Consider the following 15,997-nt stretch of genomic DNA (forward strand, 5'->3'; position numbering starts at 1 on the left):
ACGGGCGATTGGGCCGGTCGCGGGTGGGTGGTGGATGTGGGTTTTCCGGACGATTTCTGTTCGGATTCCGTTCGAAAAAGGGCTGAGGGTCATTTCTCAGCGCCAATGTTCCTGTGGCCACCGTCTCAACCAGTTCCGGATTTTTTTACTGCTATTTTTCACTTTAATTTCACCGCTGCCGGCACCCTTATCCCCCACCAACGCCCTGCTGGCACCCCCACGCCCGACTCGAGCGAAGCGAGAGGAGCAACCAGGGTCTGGGGCGGAGCCCCAGCCGCCGGAGGCAGGACCCGACCCCCCAGAAACCCAGTCCAGGTCCAACGGAGCTCCGGTTGCCTGATCCGTCGGGACGGCCGATCGGTGCAGGGCAGTAATTAGACCTGCAGGAAGAAGGAAATTAGGGAGGTAAAGGGGGTGCATCGAGAGTTTAATCTGGAGTTGTACTTGCTGCTATTGTGAGAAGTGACAGACCTGAGTTTTGCGATATATTATCAGGCAGGCAGGCAGGCTTGTTTTGATCATGTGGATATTGATTGATTATTAAACCTTTTTTTTTGTTAGCGTGCAATTGTAATTTCTGGTTTGGTGTGTGGATGTCCAATGGACAGGAGCTGCAACAATGGTTAATAAACCCTCTTTGTCTCAGTCGGCACCTCGAGTGATTGATTTTGTTTATTTCGCTGCTCAAAAACTCATATGGCTTGGTTTTGATACGTATTTTATTTGGAATTATTTCATTCCCGACTGGATCCATTCTCATATTCTCAATCTACCGCTGGTGGTGCGTTTGTCCCCCTTATTTACAGCCATGTCACAGCAAATATCTCAGTCGGTGCCGTTTCGTTATATCAATGCTATAATTCTTACTCCGATTAGATCCATTGTCAACAACCTAAATCCTGCTTTACAACGGCTGGCTTGCTATGGTTTGACGGTTTATATTGGATTATACTATTGGGCCCCTGAACTGCTCGAGTCTGTTGTCCGATCGACTGTAGCGTCGGATCTGTTTATTCGTATTCTTCTGCCATTAGGACTGTTTGCTGCGGAAATAACGTGTCCGACTACTGCTGGAGTGAAGTCTTTGAGGGGGGGAGTTGGTGACAATCCAGGTGCTTATAGTGGAGTCGCAAGTGGAGCTGTTAGTAGCGGTGGTGCTGGTGATGCTGGTGGTGCTGAACATGACGATGAGAGTAAAAGCTCGCTAAACAGTGCTATTTATCGTGAGTACAGTGCTAATGACAATGACTTTACAGGTAAGAAAGATGAAAATAAAAAAGGGCATAATGACGAGGACAGTGTACATGCTGCTTCTTCAGTCGTTGCTAGTAGAGGTATCAATGAGGGAAAAGAGAGTGCAACGAGTGTTGGGTCTATCGACTACTCTGGTCGCAATAATCAAACCTCTAGTTCGTGGGTCGGTAAGACGATTCCCGAGGTCGACGAAGAAGAGTCATTCAATATCAACGAACGAGACATCTCTGAAAGAGACATTGCTGAAATGAGTGTGAATACAAGCACCTCTGGATTCGACGTTCCAGGACTGCCAAATCCACCTGCTGCTTCTGGAACAACATCAGCTGTCAGCGAACCGGCAAAAGACAAGTCTCCAGATGCAGATGTTCCTTCTGATGCTTCTCCTGCTGGCACTGTTGGTGCTGCTGCTGCTGCTCAGTCTAATGACTCGGTTCACTCTTCCAACACTACCCCCGAGTCACAGACCCTTCCTGTCGAACAATCAATCTCACTATCATCATCGCAAGCCACGAAGTTCAGCCCTTCTTCCGACTGTCCCAATTCTAAAGACCAGAAGACAACTGACGACCCAACATCCCGACACCACCCTCTGCCCTCACTAATCTCTACCTCGCTCATATCCGACGATACTAAACCACAATCACCAACTCAGCCACCTCCTTCACCACCCAAATTCATTTTTGGAAACAATCCAGGCGACTTTACTCGCACCAACGTCACTGAAGACGACCTTTCCATCATGAACAATCTGTCTGAAGGAATTGAAAAGTCGATCGAGTCACTCTACAAAGTAATCACTCCAGTCGATGCCAACCATAATGACTTCACTGTTCAAGACTACAATTTCTCGCAAACATGGAAAATAGGAGCCCCGAAAAAACTCATCTGGCGAGACGTCAAGTTCAAAGAATACTCACCCAAAGTTTTGAAACGAATCCGACAGCTTAACCACATCGACGACCTGGCATATTCCAGCTCGTTCGAGCATATCCTGCTAACCAAAACACCCGCCGGATACACCTACTACAGTCGAGACAAGCAATACATCATCAAACCGTTCACCAACGACGAATTCCGCACCTTGCGAGCCAGTCTACCTCTCTACTACCAGCACCTGCTGGCCCACCCGGACAGCTCTGCACCCCGATACTGCGGACTCTACAAAATGGGCAACACCAACTTCGTCGCATCCACGAACACACGAACATCCCCTCCACCCGCCTCCACTCTCGCCCAAGACGCACGACTGCCACCCGTCATCTGGGCCCACCAGGGACTACAAAACCAGGCCGAATACTAACCTCTTTCTTGTCTCTCTGTACACGTAAAATCTAATTTCTAATCTACACAGTCTACCTACTCATCGGCCTCTCGCTCATAAAACTCCTTCACAATACTAATAAACTCCTGGGGTTTCTCGGAAATCACTAAACTGTTAGAACTGGGGGTCAGGGACCTGCCTCCGGCGGCTGGGGCTCCGCCCCAGACCCTGGTTGCTCCTGCTTCGCAGGAGATTGGCCTGGGACTGTGGCAAAACGACTCGAGCGCAGCGAGAGGAGCTACCAGGGTCTGGGGCGGAGCCCCAGCCGCCGGAGGCACAGCGGAAGTAGTACGTACACCAGTGGCCAGCGTCTACATCGCGGATGACGAATTTCGGGAAGAACTCGCCGATGGCGGGGAAGGCCTCGTCGGCCACGTAAGTCGAGTATTTGCCGCGGACGAAGAGGGTGGGTTTGGTGAAGCGGGTTTGCGATGGGTGGAACGGGAAGTCGCCCATGTTGTTGAGGGCTTTGCCGAGGATGTCGAGGGGAATGCGGAATTTCAGGTGGTTGGAGTCGTCACGTTTGAGGTTGGCGAGGAGGAAATGTTGTACGGGAACCGACTTTTCGTACTGAGCCATGATAGCGTATGCTTCTCGTTGATGGGTGATGGGTGATTGGGCAATTCGTTCCATTCCCTGGACGTATCTGTGAAATGAGGAGGATAACCTGGTATCAACTGGAGCATTATCCACGGAGATCAGAGAAGAAACCAGTTGAGGGTTTCTCAGAGCTACAGCCATTGCGGTCTTGGCACCCCTGGAACATGAGTTAGTTTCATGAGAGTTTGGTCAGTCTGAGTGAGTTGTCAGAGGAAACTTACATAGAGTGGCCAATTAAACCAACAGGACCGAGTTTGTGTTTTTGAATGAAAGATTCGACATCAGCAGCCATTGAAGGGTAGTCATGGCGCTTGATGTGAGGACTGTCTCCATGATTACGCAAGTCCTTGACAGCTTAGTTAGAAATCAACTCATCTTTAGCTCTTAAAAATGGGCTCCTGAAACTTAATTGGAACAACGACTTACCAGACAATAAACAGTTTTCTTGAGATCACGGGCAAAGACCCTGTAGCGCATGTTAGTATCAGTCTGAGCCTGGCAATAGAGACGAAGGATTGAATCCACTAAAAGAGTCACAAATCAAGATGCTGTTTAACACCCCCCATCCCGACTCGAGCGAAGCGAGAGGAGCCACGGGGTCTGGGGCAGAGCCCCAGCCGCCGGAGGCATCACACCGACCCAAGAAACGTACTTGCTGACGGTCCGATTATTGACTTTAGATCCGAAGAGGCCATGCAAAAATACAATTGGTTCGCCGACAGGAGTCACGTCCTTTGGAGGATCGAATTTGTCGAATGCCAGGTCCACAGTTTCAATGTCTTTAGAAAGTGGATCCTCGTAATAAGACCGGGAGAGCACTCTTGCGGTGATGCGAGACCCAGCAGCAGCCGGTCGGGTGAACAGACCAGGAGCTCTCCGAAGACCCAGGAAAACCATATTCAAAAAAGCCGGGAGCTGTTAACCGGATACACCAGTGTCAACAGAGCAGAAAAAAAGAACCAAAACCCACTCCAAAAAAAAAGGCGTGAAGTGCAGAAATGAACACTCGAGATCCGGCAGTCGAGATTATCACAAACCAGATTTTTCAGGATCTCATGCACTTCTTAATTTCCACTCGCAATCTCAGTAAAAATCACCTCAATTACTTGTCTCCATTCAACCAAAATTTTAAGTTTTTAACTAACAGTTCTACTTAATTTACTCGGTACCCACTCCCCGTCCTCGACCCGCCAGTCACTCTACAACCACGAGTAAATTCACCCCCTGAGACTGAGACTGACAGGGGTCATTCACCCCTGCAGCAGACCCTGCATCGCCGACCAGACGGCTGACACCTGACTCAGATCGCACTTCACAGACCCTAGATCACGACCCGAGCCAATACCGCACCACCGATGGCGACACCCGAGCAGCTGAACAAGACCGAGCGGGGTAAGTACTCGGGACATGCCTCCGGCGGCTGGGGCTCCGCCCCAGACCCTGGTTGCTCCTGCTTCGCAGGAGATTTTTCGCGTGGGGACCGTGTCGCAACGACTCGAGCGAAGCGAGAGGAGCAACCCGGGTCTGGGGCGGAGCCCCAGCCGCCGGAGGCAGACCCCTGTTCCCGGAGAATCACCACTAACCAGAGTCACAGTGAACCGTACGAGGGCCATTCTGGGGGAGATAGCGGGCGATGGCAGTTTTGAGGCCCATGCTAAGGGCGTTTCGTGGCCCGAGTTCGTGGATTTGGTAGTGGAGCTGTTGGATGCCAATGTTTCAGGGTTGTACGACCGGCCTGAAAAGAGTTATATCGATCCGTTGACGGGTCAAGAGTCGAGTGAGTCTGAAATGACGGACCAGGTTAAGAGTTTGTTGAGAACCGAGTTTGCGGCAGGTCCGCCGTTCACCGTGCAACGACTGGCCGAGCTGCTCGGTTCACCTCTGGATTTCTACCCGGCTCCGTTCGTGTATAAATACCTGACAGCGTTGAAACGGGTTCTGTCAGTCGCATCGCTGAGCACGGACTACCCCGCCGTCGATTTACAAGCCGAGATAGCCCAGTCGAAAACCGACACCAGCAGCGCCAACTACGGCGAACCGGGCGTGGTCATGACCGAGATCCCCTGGGTCCTCGACACGGGTCTCCCTGAAAACACCCCCACTGCAGCCCCCGCTGACGACCCTTTTTAATTCCGGGGGAGTTCTATTTATATTGATTGCATCTTTCTTTCTCTGGGGGACATGCCTCCGGCGGCTGGGGCTCCGCCCCAGACCCTGGTTGCTCCTGCTTCGCAGGAGATGGAAGGGTCCGTAGGGGAAACGACTCGAGCGCAGCGAGAGGAGCAGCCAGGGTCTGGGGCGGAGCCCCAGCCGCCGGAGGCACAGTTACAGGTCATGATTTTTATTCGGATTATGTACAGAGAACAAGCAGATGCTCTAGAGAGGCAGTCTGTGGATGACGGAGACGATATCGTCTTTGGGTTTAGGAGCGTCTTGGGGTCTGTTCCATGCCTCGGGGAACTCGACTCGTGGTCTCACGGGCTTGTTACGACGTCGCTTGGCTACCATGTGCCGGGTCTCAAGAGGCACATCTGCAAATGTATCCGACTCGTCTCTAGCAGCCTCGAGCAGACTCTTAAGAATATCACCGAGGAATCTCTTATTTTGAGCCTGTTGAGGGAACTTAGACGAACTGATTGTGACCACATCAGTATCACTATTGTATCGAGCACCGGCCAAAAGACACAGTTTATGTTTCTGGGCGGCAGTCAGCCCCAGTTCCGACGGTGAAAACTGCACCGTCACCTTCTTTCCGGCGGGATGGTCCTCGCCCAAAAAGGTGTTGTATTTAAACGTTAACACGGACTCGTCCGACGGAGGTCTGTACGGAGACGCCAATTCTACACGGGTTAGTTTCATCCTCTATGGTGCGTGCCTCCGGCGGCTGGGGCTCCGCCCCAGACCCTGGCTGCTCCTGCTTCGCAGGAGATTTTGCTGGCACCGTCGACGAAACGACTCGAGCGAAGCGAGAGGAGCAACCAAGGTCTGGGGCGGAGCCCCAGCCGCCGAAGGCAGTCCCCCCAGCAGGTACTTACTTGACAGTTGGGGGAGGTCGTAGGCCGCTATACGGTTGTACTCTCTTTGGACACGGTGCTCGCGCATTTGCAGGTGTCCGAGACTGGGCAGGTCATCGTATTCAAAGGGTCGATGTGCTTCGGTGATGGGTGGAACTGAGAATGTCTCGATATCGGCCCGGTCGACTTGCATTCGTTCTTCGGGCGAAAGTCTTTCATAAGGCACTGATCCTACTTGTACGGCATCATAAACTTCTCGGAGCTTGGTTTCAGAAATTCCCAGCTGTTTTCCGGCCTGGAGAAGTGGTTTCAGCTCCTCTTCCGACTTCTGATACCCCCGTTTCGACTCCATTTTCTTGAACCCTTCTTCCAGAATCTCTTTCGCAGATTTGCCTTCGTACTCAGAAGTTCCTTTTCCTGCCGAATCTCTCTTCACTGTCGACGACGACAGGTTTCTAAATGCCATTTTATTCGTGCCAACTCTGTTGCTGTTGTTGTTACTGATTCTCAGTCCAGTCTGAACTGCCGCCCGTAACGGGGCGCCAGCGCTGCGAACCACTCTAATTCCCGACATTGTCAAACCTGATCTTCAATCTCCCGGTCCCAATCAATCGATTCCACACCTGAGATCCAAAAAATCAACTGACTTCTGTGCCAAATATCTCTGGTCCAAAAACTAGATCTGCACCAACATCAGCTGTCGCTGAATTTTTCAGTCAAATTTCATCTGCATCTGCTTCACCACTCCGGGTCACGTGACTACTGCGGCTCTGGACCCTGAAGGGTCCAAGGAGGGTCTTTTCTGGGGGGAAGTGGGTCTGCCTCCGGCGGCTGGGGCTCCGCCCCAGACCCTGGTTGCTCCTCTCGCTTCGCTCGAGTCGTTGCGTCGACGGTCCCCGCCAAAATCTCCTGCGAAGCAGGAGCAACCAGGGTCTGGGGCGGAGCCCCAGCCGCCGGAGGCAAGCCCCCCTCTCGAAGGGTCCTCCAGGGGACCGGAAGAGGAGGAAAGGGAGCAAAAAGAGGTGGAAATGGGAGAGAGAGGGGTGGGAGAGAGGAGGAGATGGGGGGAGATGAAGGAGAGATGCGGGTTTGGAACCCTAACATCCGAACTGAAAAATGAAAATCAGATGTGATCCGGTTTGACTGTGAACAGTGAGCGTTGTTGCGAGCCGAGTTTGCGAGTTCAGGAAAAGCTTTTTTCTGTCAGTTGCTGAGTTTTTTCTCGTTTGAATTGAGTTCTGACGCTGGACTGTTTACAGAAGAGCAGTGTGCATTTTAGTTAAGTTCGATTCAGCGACATAGAGTTTATTCGGACGTGCGTGAAACAGAGTCGGTCAGTGAATATATAAAACAAACTCAACCATGTCGTGGGTCGCCAAATCATCGTCGGTCCTGGCCAAGAGCTTTGGTCAGAGACTGTTTCAGAGCGGGAGCCCTTCGCTGCTTGCTTTGAGATACAATTCTACCGCGGCTTCACCCAAACCATCTTCTGCATCTACAACCCCGTCTACAGCGTCGAACCAGCCGTCGACTGCCAAATATCTCGTATCATTAACAGAAAAAGAACTCGGTGAAGAGGGCATTACTCGTGAGAGTGCCGATAAAGAAGCTCAACAGTGGATCGATGCGCTCAATGAGGTCCGTAACGAATTCTATGCCGAGGGTGGGTTCAGTCCTAATAAAACATTTGCTCCTCCCGGATCGACTGATTTCCAGTTTTTCCGCGATGTTCCTCGTGAAACCCCTCGTTCGTTTGAACTGACTGCCGAACAAATGGAACAGTATGAACGAATCAAGGAAAAGGCCATTCCTGTTAGAAACGACCCTACTATCGAGTATCTCACTAAACTCATCATGCGCCATGGTCTTAAGGCCCGCGCTCAAAAATACATGTCACAGGCTCTTTACCTTGTCCATCTAAGGACTCGTCAGGACCCTGTTGCCCTGCTTAAAGACACTCTTGAGAAAATGGCTCCTCTTGTCAAACTAAAAAGATATACTGACGGAGGTGCCCGTGCAGAGATGATTCCCGTGCCATTATCAGAACGTCATAGATTACGTCAGTCGTGGCTCTGGCTTTTAGAGTCGTCTCGCAAGCGACCCAGTAAAGACTTCTCTGTACGATTATCCGAGGAGATCCTGTCTGCCATCCAAGGCAAGTCTCCCGGTTTCGAAAAGCGAACCCAACAGCACAAACTCGCCATCGTCAACAGATCTTATGTTTCTCTCATGACCAGAAAGCGCTAACCCGCCCTCCTCCTGTAAATAATACTATCATCTACCTTGAACGCTCCGTGCCCTCGCTGCCTCCGGCGGCTGGGGCTCCGCCCCAGACCCTGGTTGCTCCTGCTTCGCAGGAGTTACAGCGGGCCCGATTGGCTTGTTTTGAGTGGTACTGGCTTATTTCAGCTCCTGCTTGCCAAGCTGTGATATTCAGGCATATTCTGAACTGGTCGGTCCACAAGTGAGAATCGTCTGCCAGGCGACGGTGGGAAAACGGTTATTAAATTGGCAGTCCAGCTTCCCTCTTGAACCCATAACTCAACTGGCAGTTCTTCCCACGAGATTTAAGTTATACACAGCATCGACATCCACCGCTTATATCACGAGTAATGGCCACAACAAACCCTCTTGACCTAACCTGACTCTCTACCAATGTCATTCCTCAGTTGCATCCATTACTCACAAAAATTCCCAAAATAAGGAAATATCACAAATGCAACAGTGAAACCTCAACTGCCAAAAACATAATTCAAATTTGCTTAGTTACTTGTTATAAAATTGCCTCTTGTCAGAATTTGCCATCGTCCAGTTACTCTACGTAAAGTTCACGTTAGCACAGCAAGCGGGCTTGTTTGCTCAACACACACTTTTCAAGTTCTACACAAGAGCTTCTCTCCTCTTACTGTAAAGCCAAAAATAATTGTATCACTCAAAATCTCGTCCCTGAGAAGTCAATGGCCCTGGTACCCTCATCAGGGGGCCAAGCCTCCGGCGGCTGGGGCGCTGCCCCAGACCCCGTTGGGTTCGCTTCGCGAACGAAGTACTTTCCCAGAAACTTGAAACCTACGGAACCGAGTCAGAAGAAGAAACCCACTTCACAGTAATTGTTAGCCCATCTGGTGGTACCAAACAGACAGACGGTATTTTCAGGGGTACGTTTTTGCCGTTAAGGTAATAAATGGCGCTATTCGGGAGGTGCGTGGATCGCCCTTGGAACGTGCGATAAGCTTGCATGCATATTCGAGCTAGACTCGGTCGGTCCATGCCAGTTAGACAACAAAGTCCGAGCCAGGCCCTGACTATCAGCATTCCATCCGAGACGCGTTCCCTGCAAGTCTCAATTATCAAACAAACAAACACAGCCTGCAGCTGACCCGGGGAGCCCCTGACCTCGTCACCCCACACCCGCTCACCCAAACTCGACTCGGTCCAAACTCCATCGCGACCCACTCGTCCACTCCCAACTGAGCAATTCCCCCTCCCCTCCCCCTCACCCAACCCCGAAAGTCCCAATCCCAGTGGGACCGCCCACGCCCGACTCGAGCGAAGCGAGAGGAGCCATGGGGTCTGGGGCAGAGCCCCAGCCGCCGGAGGCAGACCCCCACCACCCGTGAACCCCACGATAACCGGGATCCCAGACACGGTCCAGAGCGCCTCTTGGCCGGACAGGTGAGTCCAGGCAGTGCATGAGGGGTTCGGGCGACAGAGAGGTAAAGTCCTGGTTATACGCTGACCGTTCTCAGAAGTACGTATGTATTGCCATGACAACGTGATCCTTGCCCTGACCCAAAACACGCCGACAGAGGAAAAAAGTGGTTCGCTGACAGGGAAACAAGGTCAAAGCCACCCCCCGGCCAGGGCGACGAACGCGACCAGAATATATCTACCACCAAGCGACCGACCTACTTTTAACCCACCTAGCGACCGACCGACCTACAGCCCAGGTCTCCAAACAACACTGAAAGACATGACTGAGCCCAACGCAGCGTTGCTGAAAATAAAGAAGGATGCGGTAAGTAACAGAGAGGGATTAATTTGCCATTTGACCCAAGGATTAAATGATTGAAATGGCAGATATAAACAGGCCAAGTTGCAATTGCAATAGCAGTTGGTTTTGCAGTTTTTGAACTGGACCAGAAAAAAAATTATTTTTTGAAACCGTGAACCTGAGGTTGACCTGGGTCTCTTTACTCTTATCCCCGTTTGCGGTTACCGACGCGATATGCCATTGCCGGGGTAGCCAGGGGATGTTTTCCGAAGGCATGAATTGGATTATGAATAAACAGTGAATAAATAATGACCATGATTTAAGATCATGGGGATTATATGTGGAGAGTCACGAAATGGGATAAATCACGTCTCAGTCGGATATGAAAGTCAGACTGAAATAAATATTCAGCCCGTAACGAGTTTGTTCTCGTGAGCTTATTGAGTCGAGTCATTTGAGTTTGTTTACTGGTGTAATATCACTCATTGATCAGTCACATCTAATGTTGTTTTTGACGTGAAGCTCGCGTGGTCTGAGAATTATTCAAGCCATTAAACCAGTACCTCGTATAAGTCGCGTCTTTAATTATGGTGTGATATGATTTTAGTCTAGATTATACTGGCTGGAGAATTGACTCTGAATTGACTTGACTTGAATGTGAATGAACGATGAAATATATCTGTTTGACTTCTGACTTTTGACTTTAACTTTTCGGCTGAGATGTGATCGTGGTCGGATATGATTACAAGTGAATGTGGATGCTGATGCTGAATAGTGTCAATGCCAGTGATTACTGGTTACTATTCGTTAGTATAGCTTTACCTGTTTTCGGTTTCCGTTTCCTGGTTCGTGTTTCATGTTTTGATTTTATTTCGTGTTTTGTGTCTGTTCATTATGTTTTGTTTGCTGTTTCGCGATACGGATTCATGATTCATGTCTACTGAAAGAACTAGAGGAGAGGGCACTGCTGCTATCATTGAAGTCAATTGGTCCTGAGTCAAGATGTTCTATAATAGTTTCTGATGTCTGTCTCAGACCCGTTGATCCAATGCTATCGCTGGATTGCTAGGCCATTTGCTGAAATACTCAACAGGATCCTAGCAATCTCCTGCGAAGCAGGAGCAACCAGGGTCTGGGGCGGAGCCCCAGCCGCCGGAGGCAGACCCACCCCCCTGCGGTTCCAGATCTAACGAGTTTTACAGCTGATCAGTGCACTTTTCACTCTGTCCAAAGCCGCTCAAGAGGCGTCTGGAGCGACAATTGATTTCTATAACCAGCTGTCCGGCACGTCGAGCGGATTCCCCTCATCGTTGTCGGATTTGTCGTCGATTCTCGCGTCGTCCGCTACTGATTTATCATTGGCCCACACGGATGCCGATTTCACTGCTGCCACCGCTGGTTTGGATGTGGGATCAGGCTCGGTAGTCGACCCTACTGGCCTTTCAACTCCAGCCAATGATGCTGATGAGGATGCTGAGGGCGGTAAGAAGAAGAAAGCTAAACGCCAGCGTGCTCCTGTCGACCCTAATGCTCCTAAGAAACCTGTGACGGCATTCTTTTTGTACGTGGCTGCCAACCGTAAACACGTACAAGCGGATCTCCAAGCAGCCAAGCCTGAGGGCGAGATTGTAGGAAACCACGAATTGACTGCTGAGCTCGGTGTCAGATGGCACGCCCTGAGCGAGGCCGAGAGAGCATCGTGGAAGAACCAGTATAAAGAGCTCATGGACATTTATAATGTAGAGAAGCAGGCTTATGACAGCAAGAAAGCTTTGACTGGCGATGTTAATGGCGTCAACGGAATTGGCAACCTCGTGGTCCCTGGCAAGGCTACTCCTGTTAAGAAGCAGGCCAACCCTGTTAAGAAGCAGCGAAAAGACGGATTGCCTGGACCAAATGTAGTTCCTGGACCTGGGATTCCTTTGGGAAACGAACTACCAGGCTCGCTAGTCCACCCTCAACACCACCAGGTGCAACACCAGGTGCAACACCCGGGGCAGCACCCGGGGCAGCACCCGGGACCACTCCATACCCCGGGCCAGTTGCAATCTCCCCTCTCGGGCGACAAAGCCAAGCGCGACAAGAAGAAGGAGAAGAAGCGCCGCAAGCCTGAGCTGCCCACAGATGCCCCTCCTACTATTTAATTTTGTATACTATTGTAATCTGTAATTTTGTTGTTTGTTTCTTTTCTTGGAAGGGTGTCGCTGCCTCCGGCGGCTGGGGCTCCGCCCCAGACCCCGTTGCTCCTGCTTCGCAGGAGATGGCTTGAAATCGTGTGGAGTTGGTTTTATGGGTATAAAAGCTCCGCATGTGCTCTCCTGTTATAAATTGTATTTCGCCGATATGCGATTTCTCAGCATTCGATGTCTGTAATATCGAAATTCGAAGCTATACGCTGATTAGAAATTCTTAAACAATTCTGACCTGCTTTCTATTGTCGTCATAGACGAAGAGCGATATGATTGGGCAAAATTAGTGCATAGCTTATCTCTCTCACTTGGGAAATTGTGGTAGTATGCCAATGGCCGTTAACCACCTTGAAACTTTCTACAAACGGCAGTGACATAATTGATAGCTATCAATTTAGGACTGAACTAAAGATAGCTAACGTAGCTCAGGGTCTTTTCTGTCCTGTGGCTAATTGCCTTTGTCACTCATAGCTAGCTTTCGTGCTAGCCTAGCATAGCCTAGTTTGAACTTAAAACATCCGGAACAGACTCCTCACTATTTACCTCGAGGGAATTATTCACTTCAGTGACATTCTGTGTGACTAGTGAGTCCAAAGCTAACCTAACAATATTGCAAGATGTACTAAGGTGGTAGGTTGAAGGGGTGGAATGTATCATGTCCCCAATTTGGTATACGCAATGCTCAATTCGCTTATCCTAAACCGGGTTCATAATTACATGGACTAGTTCAGACCGATGTCATGACCATTTCCCTGGGCTTACGGCTATAGCTCACCCGTATAATCATATCTCTGCGATTGCAATTTGAGCTAGCAGTTAATAACAGCAGGAATAGTAGAAGTGGTGACATCAATTGCCCACTTTCTGACAGGATATTAAGAAAATGCCCTGTCAACTCCAATTATATTTTAATTTTTAAACTTGTAATAATGGATCAATTGACGCAAGTGACCAGCAATTCAGTTGAGAGGGCCATTTGCTGGCAATAAGAACACAGATTATCATCTGTGCATTAGCTGAACACTATTTGTCTCATATATACGATTGATACGCAAGAAGAAGACTATAAAAAAATGATTTCAGAGTAATAATAATGATAATAATAATTATTAGATGGATTAATCCATTGTATTCAAATTAGGATGGTATTTCTCAACCGTTTATTGTATAGTACACAATTTATGGAAGAAACTGAAGGACATTTTATTGCATATACCAAGGTTGCATTTCAGGTACCTCCTACATAATCTTGTTGCATTTTATGTACCACAAATTGCATTTTTATTTCGTAAACCCAAGATTGCATTTTACGCACCAAAAATTCCACTCTCTATCCTTGATAATTTATTACAATAATTCATTCAATAGTAAAAATTATTTCCTCGAGTAAAACTAAACGCATTTAAAAACATTGTTTAGAGGATTTGTCTGCTAGTTTCACTTTCTGTCCCAAAAAAGTGGCCCCAATGCTGTTAACTGTATATTGTGCTCTGGATAGCTTATCGTTACATAATTTGTTGCAGGTAAATCGAGCTAGAGCCGTTGTTATGTAGTTTTAATTTTGGCCTATACCGAAGCAGTTAATAATCTCTACCTTAATGAAGTAAATTGAAAGAAAATCGCTGGTGTGGTTGTCGATTCTCAACTCCTGCCACGGCAATAGTTGCCATATTGTGACGCTCTCATACTACCATCATCATCTGGGTCCGGCAGTCGGACCCGAGCCTTGTTCCTAAGCATAAACATAACCATACCAGTTTATTTAAGATGCCATGTACTATTATTGGACTATTCATTAATTGTTCACTTTAGTTCGAAAGTCAATTCCTTGTGTCAGCGCCGTCCATCGCAATTGACCATGGCAGGTGGGTTACCCATTACCACTACCATCCTGAGCGAGCAATATTTGAATTAAGTCACTGATAAGTCCTCTTGGAGAGCTATGATTATCTGTATACCCTGAATTCAGCGCAGGCAGACTCATTCAACTCCAACAATGGTACTGGAGAAATCTGGGTCTAGTACGACTGTTCACACAACATAAAAAATCCTCCTGAGTAAAAACTTCAGACACATTTTTCCCACATTTTTTTTGTTCTTTCTTATCTCACGCTATCTCCGGGGGATAAAGCTGACGATGAACTCATCACCACCCCCTGGGCCGCCATGCAACCACTGGTCCTTATCTGCAGATCGACCTGCATGTAGATTTATGCTTAACTATAATTCATCCGAGACGTGCGGCTCACGCAGCGGGGCTCCTCAGCCTCCGGCGGCTGGGGCTCCGCCCCAGACCCTGATAGCTCCTCTCGCTGCGCTCGAGTCGAGCGACACAGTCCCCAGCAACCCCACGGAAAAAAACTCCTGCGAAGCAGGAGCAACCAGGGTCTGGGGCGGAGCCCCAGCCGCCGGAGGCAGACCCCCCACCCCCGGTAACCCGGTCCCCGATGAAACGGGTTAGGCCACGCATTTCACGGGTCGCTCTGTAACTGGGTGGCCAGATTGGAAAATGTGTGCTTGGCGCCGCGAGAAACGTGCGAGAGTGGTCCGGTCGTCGATCGACGTCGTTGTCGTGGGCACAGGTCGGGTTAATTCTCGCGGGTCTAGCTGTATTGGGCCAGCATGTATACCCCGCACTGTGCAGCACCAAATCCCCTCGCGCACGATCCGACTGTGCCCGAGAGAGGAGTTAGGTGGAGGGGGGTGTGCCTCTGGCAGCTGGGACTCCGCCCCAGACCCTGGTTGCTCTCGCTTCGCCCGAGTCGGGCGAGGAGGTGGGACCGGGTTCAGGGGGTGGGGTGCTGCCGTTTGTGGGTTAGAGAGAGGGGGAGGGGGGAGGGCGGAAGGGGGTGGCTGGTGGGGGGATGACCGTTGTCGATTGTGTCAGCCAAGAAATTAGGTCTATGACAGGTGGGACCAAGAATGGTCGAGGAGGTCGAGGAAAGATCTGATCTGCTCGAGGGGTTTTATTTTCTCACAAAGAAACAAAAGTTGAGCTATCCGTAGTTGGAACGACTGGAAGGTGCAGTCGGTTTCGATCTAGCAGCCCTTGGCAGATCTCTGGTAGCAGCAGCAGCAGCAGCAGCAGCAGTAGGGGCAGTTCTGAAACAGTTGCTATTACCGCTGCTGATACTACTGCTTCTGATGTTTCTGATGCTGGTGGTGGTCATTTCTCAGCTGCCAGATGCAACCAGAGTGGTTAGATCTGATTTGATGTGACTGATAGAGTGGAATTGCGCCGACTTTGACGTCAAGTTTGACCACCTTACGAGCGATAGCGCTAGTCAGCCAGCGATCTGAGATATGATGACATTCGTCTGATAGACAACAAACACAGACGCACAAACACAGACAGCCAGACAGATATCAGAACAGCAGCTTGGCATCTGCCGTCAGTTGCTGCTGTCATCAGCGACCCACAGATAAGGGAACGGTTACTGCAGCAGCACCACCGGTGGCAGCATCGTCTCTTGTCGCACCAGTCCGAGCCAGGAACTGACAATCGCTACGATCCTTTCAGAAGGAGGGGCACTCTGCGTTCAATCTCAGGCACAAAGAACTGTTATCTGACGGCGCTGGTGCCTGGTACCTGTCGGTCGTCCTGCCTCCGGCGGCTGGGGCTCCG

The 15,997-nt window shown here is 50.0% G+C and overlaps 5 protein-coding genes across 5 annotated transcripts; 4 read left to right on the forward strand and 1 right to left on the reverse strand.

Annotated features, from left to right (window-relative positions):
- Positions 1-808: 808 nt before the first annotated feature.
- On the forward strand, positions 809-2,557 carry AWJ20_4734 (uncharacterized protein; the record flags this gene model as incomplete). The annotated part of the gene is made up of 1 exon (XM_018881824.1): positions 809-2,557. The coding sequence occupies one exon, from the start codon at positions 809-811 to the stop codon at positions 2,555-2,557; it is 1,749 nt and encodes a 582-aa protein (XP_018736264.1).
- A 2,028-nt stretch (positions 2,558-4,585) lies between these two features.
- On the forward strand, positions 4,586-5,308 carry AWJ20_4735 (uncharacterized protein; the record flags this gene model as incomplete). The annotated part of the gene is made up of 1 exon (XM_018881825.1): positions 4,586-5,308. One exon carries the CDS (start codon positions 4,586-4,588, stop codon positions 5,306-5,308), a length of 723 nt encoding a protein of 240 aa, XP_018736265.1.
- A 246-nt stretch (positions 5,309-5,554) lies between these two features.
- On the reverse strand, positions 5,555-6,037 carry RSM24 (mitochondrial 37S ribosomal protein RSM24; the record flags this gene model as incomplete). The annotated part of the gene is made up of 1 exon (XM_018881826.1): positions 5,555-6,037. One exon carries the CDS (start codon positions 6,035-6,037, stop codon positions 5,555-5,557), a length of 483 nt encoding a protein of 160 aa, XP_018736266.1.
- A 1,517-nt stretch (positions 6,038-7,554) lies between these two features.
- On the forward strand, positions 7,555-8,439 carry RSM7 (mitochondrial 37S ribosomal protein RSM7; the record flags this gene model as incomplete). The annotated part of the gene is made up of 1 exon (XM_018881827.1): positions 7,555-8,439. One exon carries the CDS (start codon positions 7,555-7,557, stop codon positions 8,437-8,439), a length of 885 nt encoding a protein of 294 aa, XP_018736267.1.
- Positions 8,440-11,205: 2,766 nt separating this feature from the next.
- Positions 11,206-12,327, forward strand: HMO1 (Hmo1p; the record flags this gene model as incomplete). The annotated part of the gene is made up of 2 exons (XM_018881828.1): positions 11,206-11,313; positions 11,386-12,327. 2 exons carry the CDS (start codon positions 11,206-11,208, stop codon positions 12,325-12,327), a joined length of 1,050 nt encoding a protein of 349 aa, XP_018736268.1.
- Positions 12,328-15,997: the final 3,670 nt, after the last annotated feature.

The sequence above is a fragment of the Sugiyamaella lignohabitans genome, chromosome D (assembly GCF_001640025.1).
Source record: "Sugiyamaella lignohabitans strain CBS 10342 chromosome D, complete sequence".
In the NCBI taxonomy this organism is placed as follows: domain Eukaryota; kingdom Fungi; phylum Ascomycota; class Dipodascomycetes; order Dipodascales; family Trichomonascaceae; genus Sugiyamaella; species Sugiyamaella lignohabitans.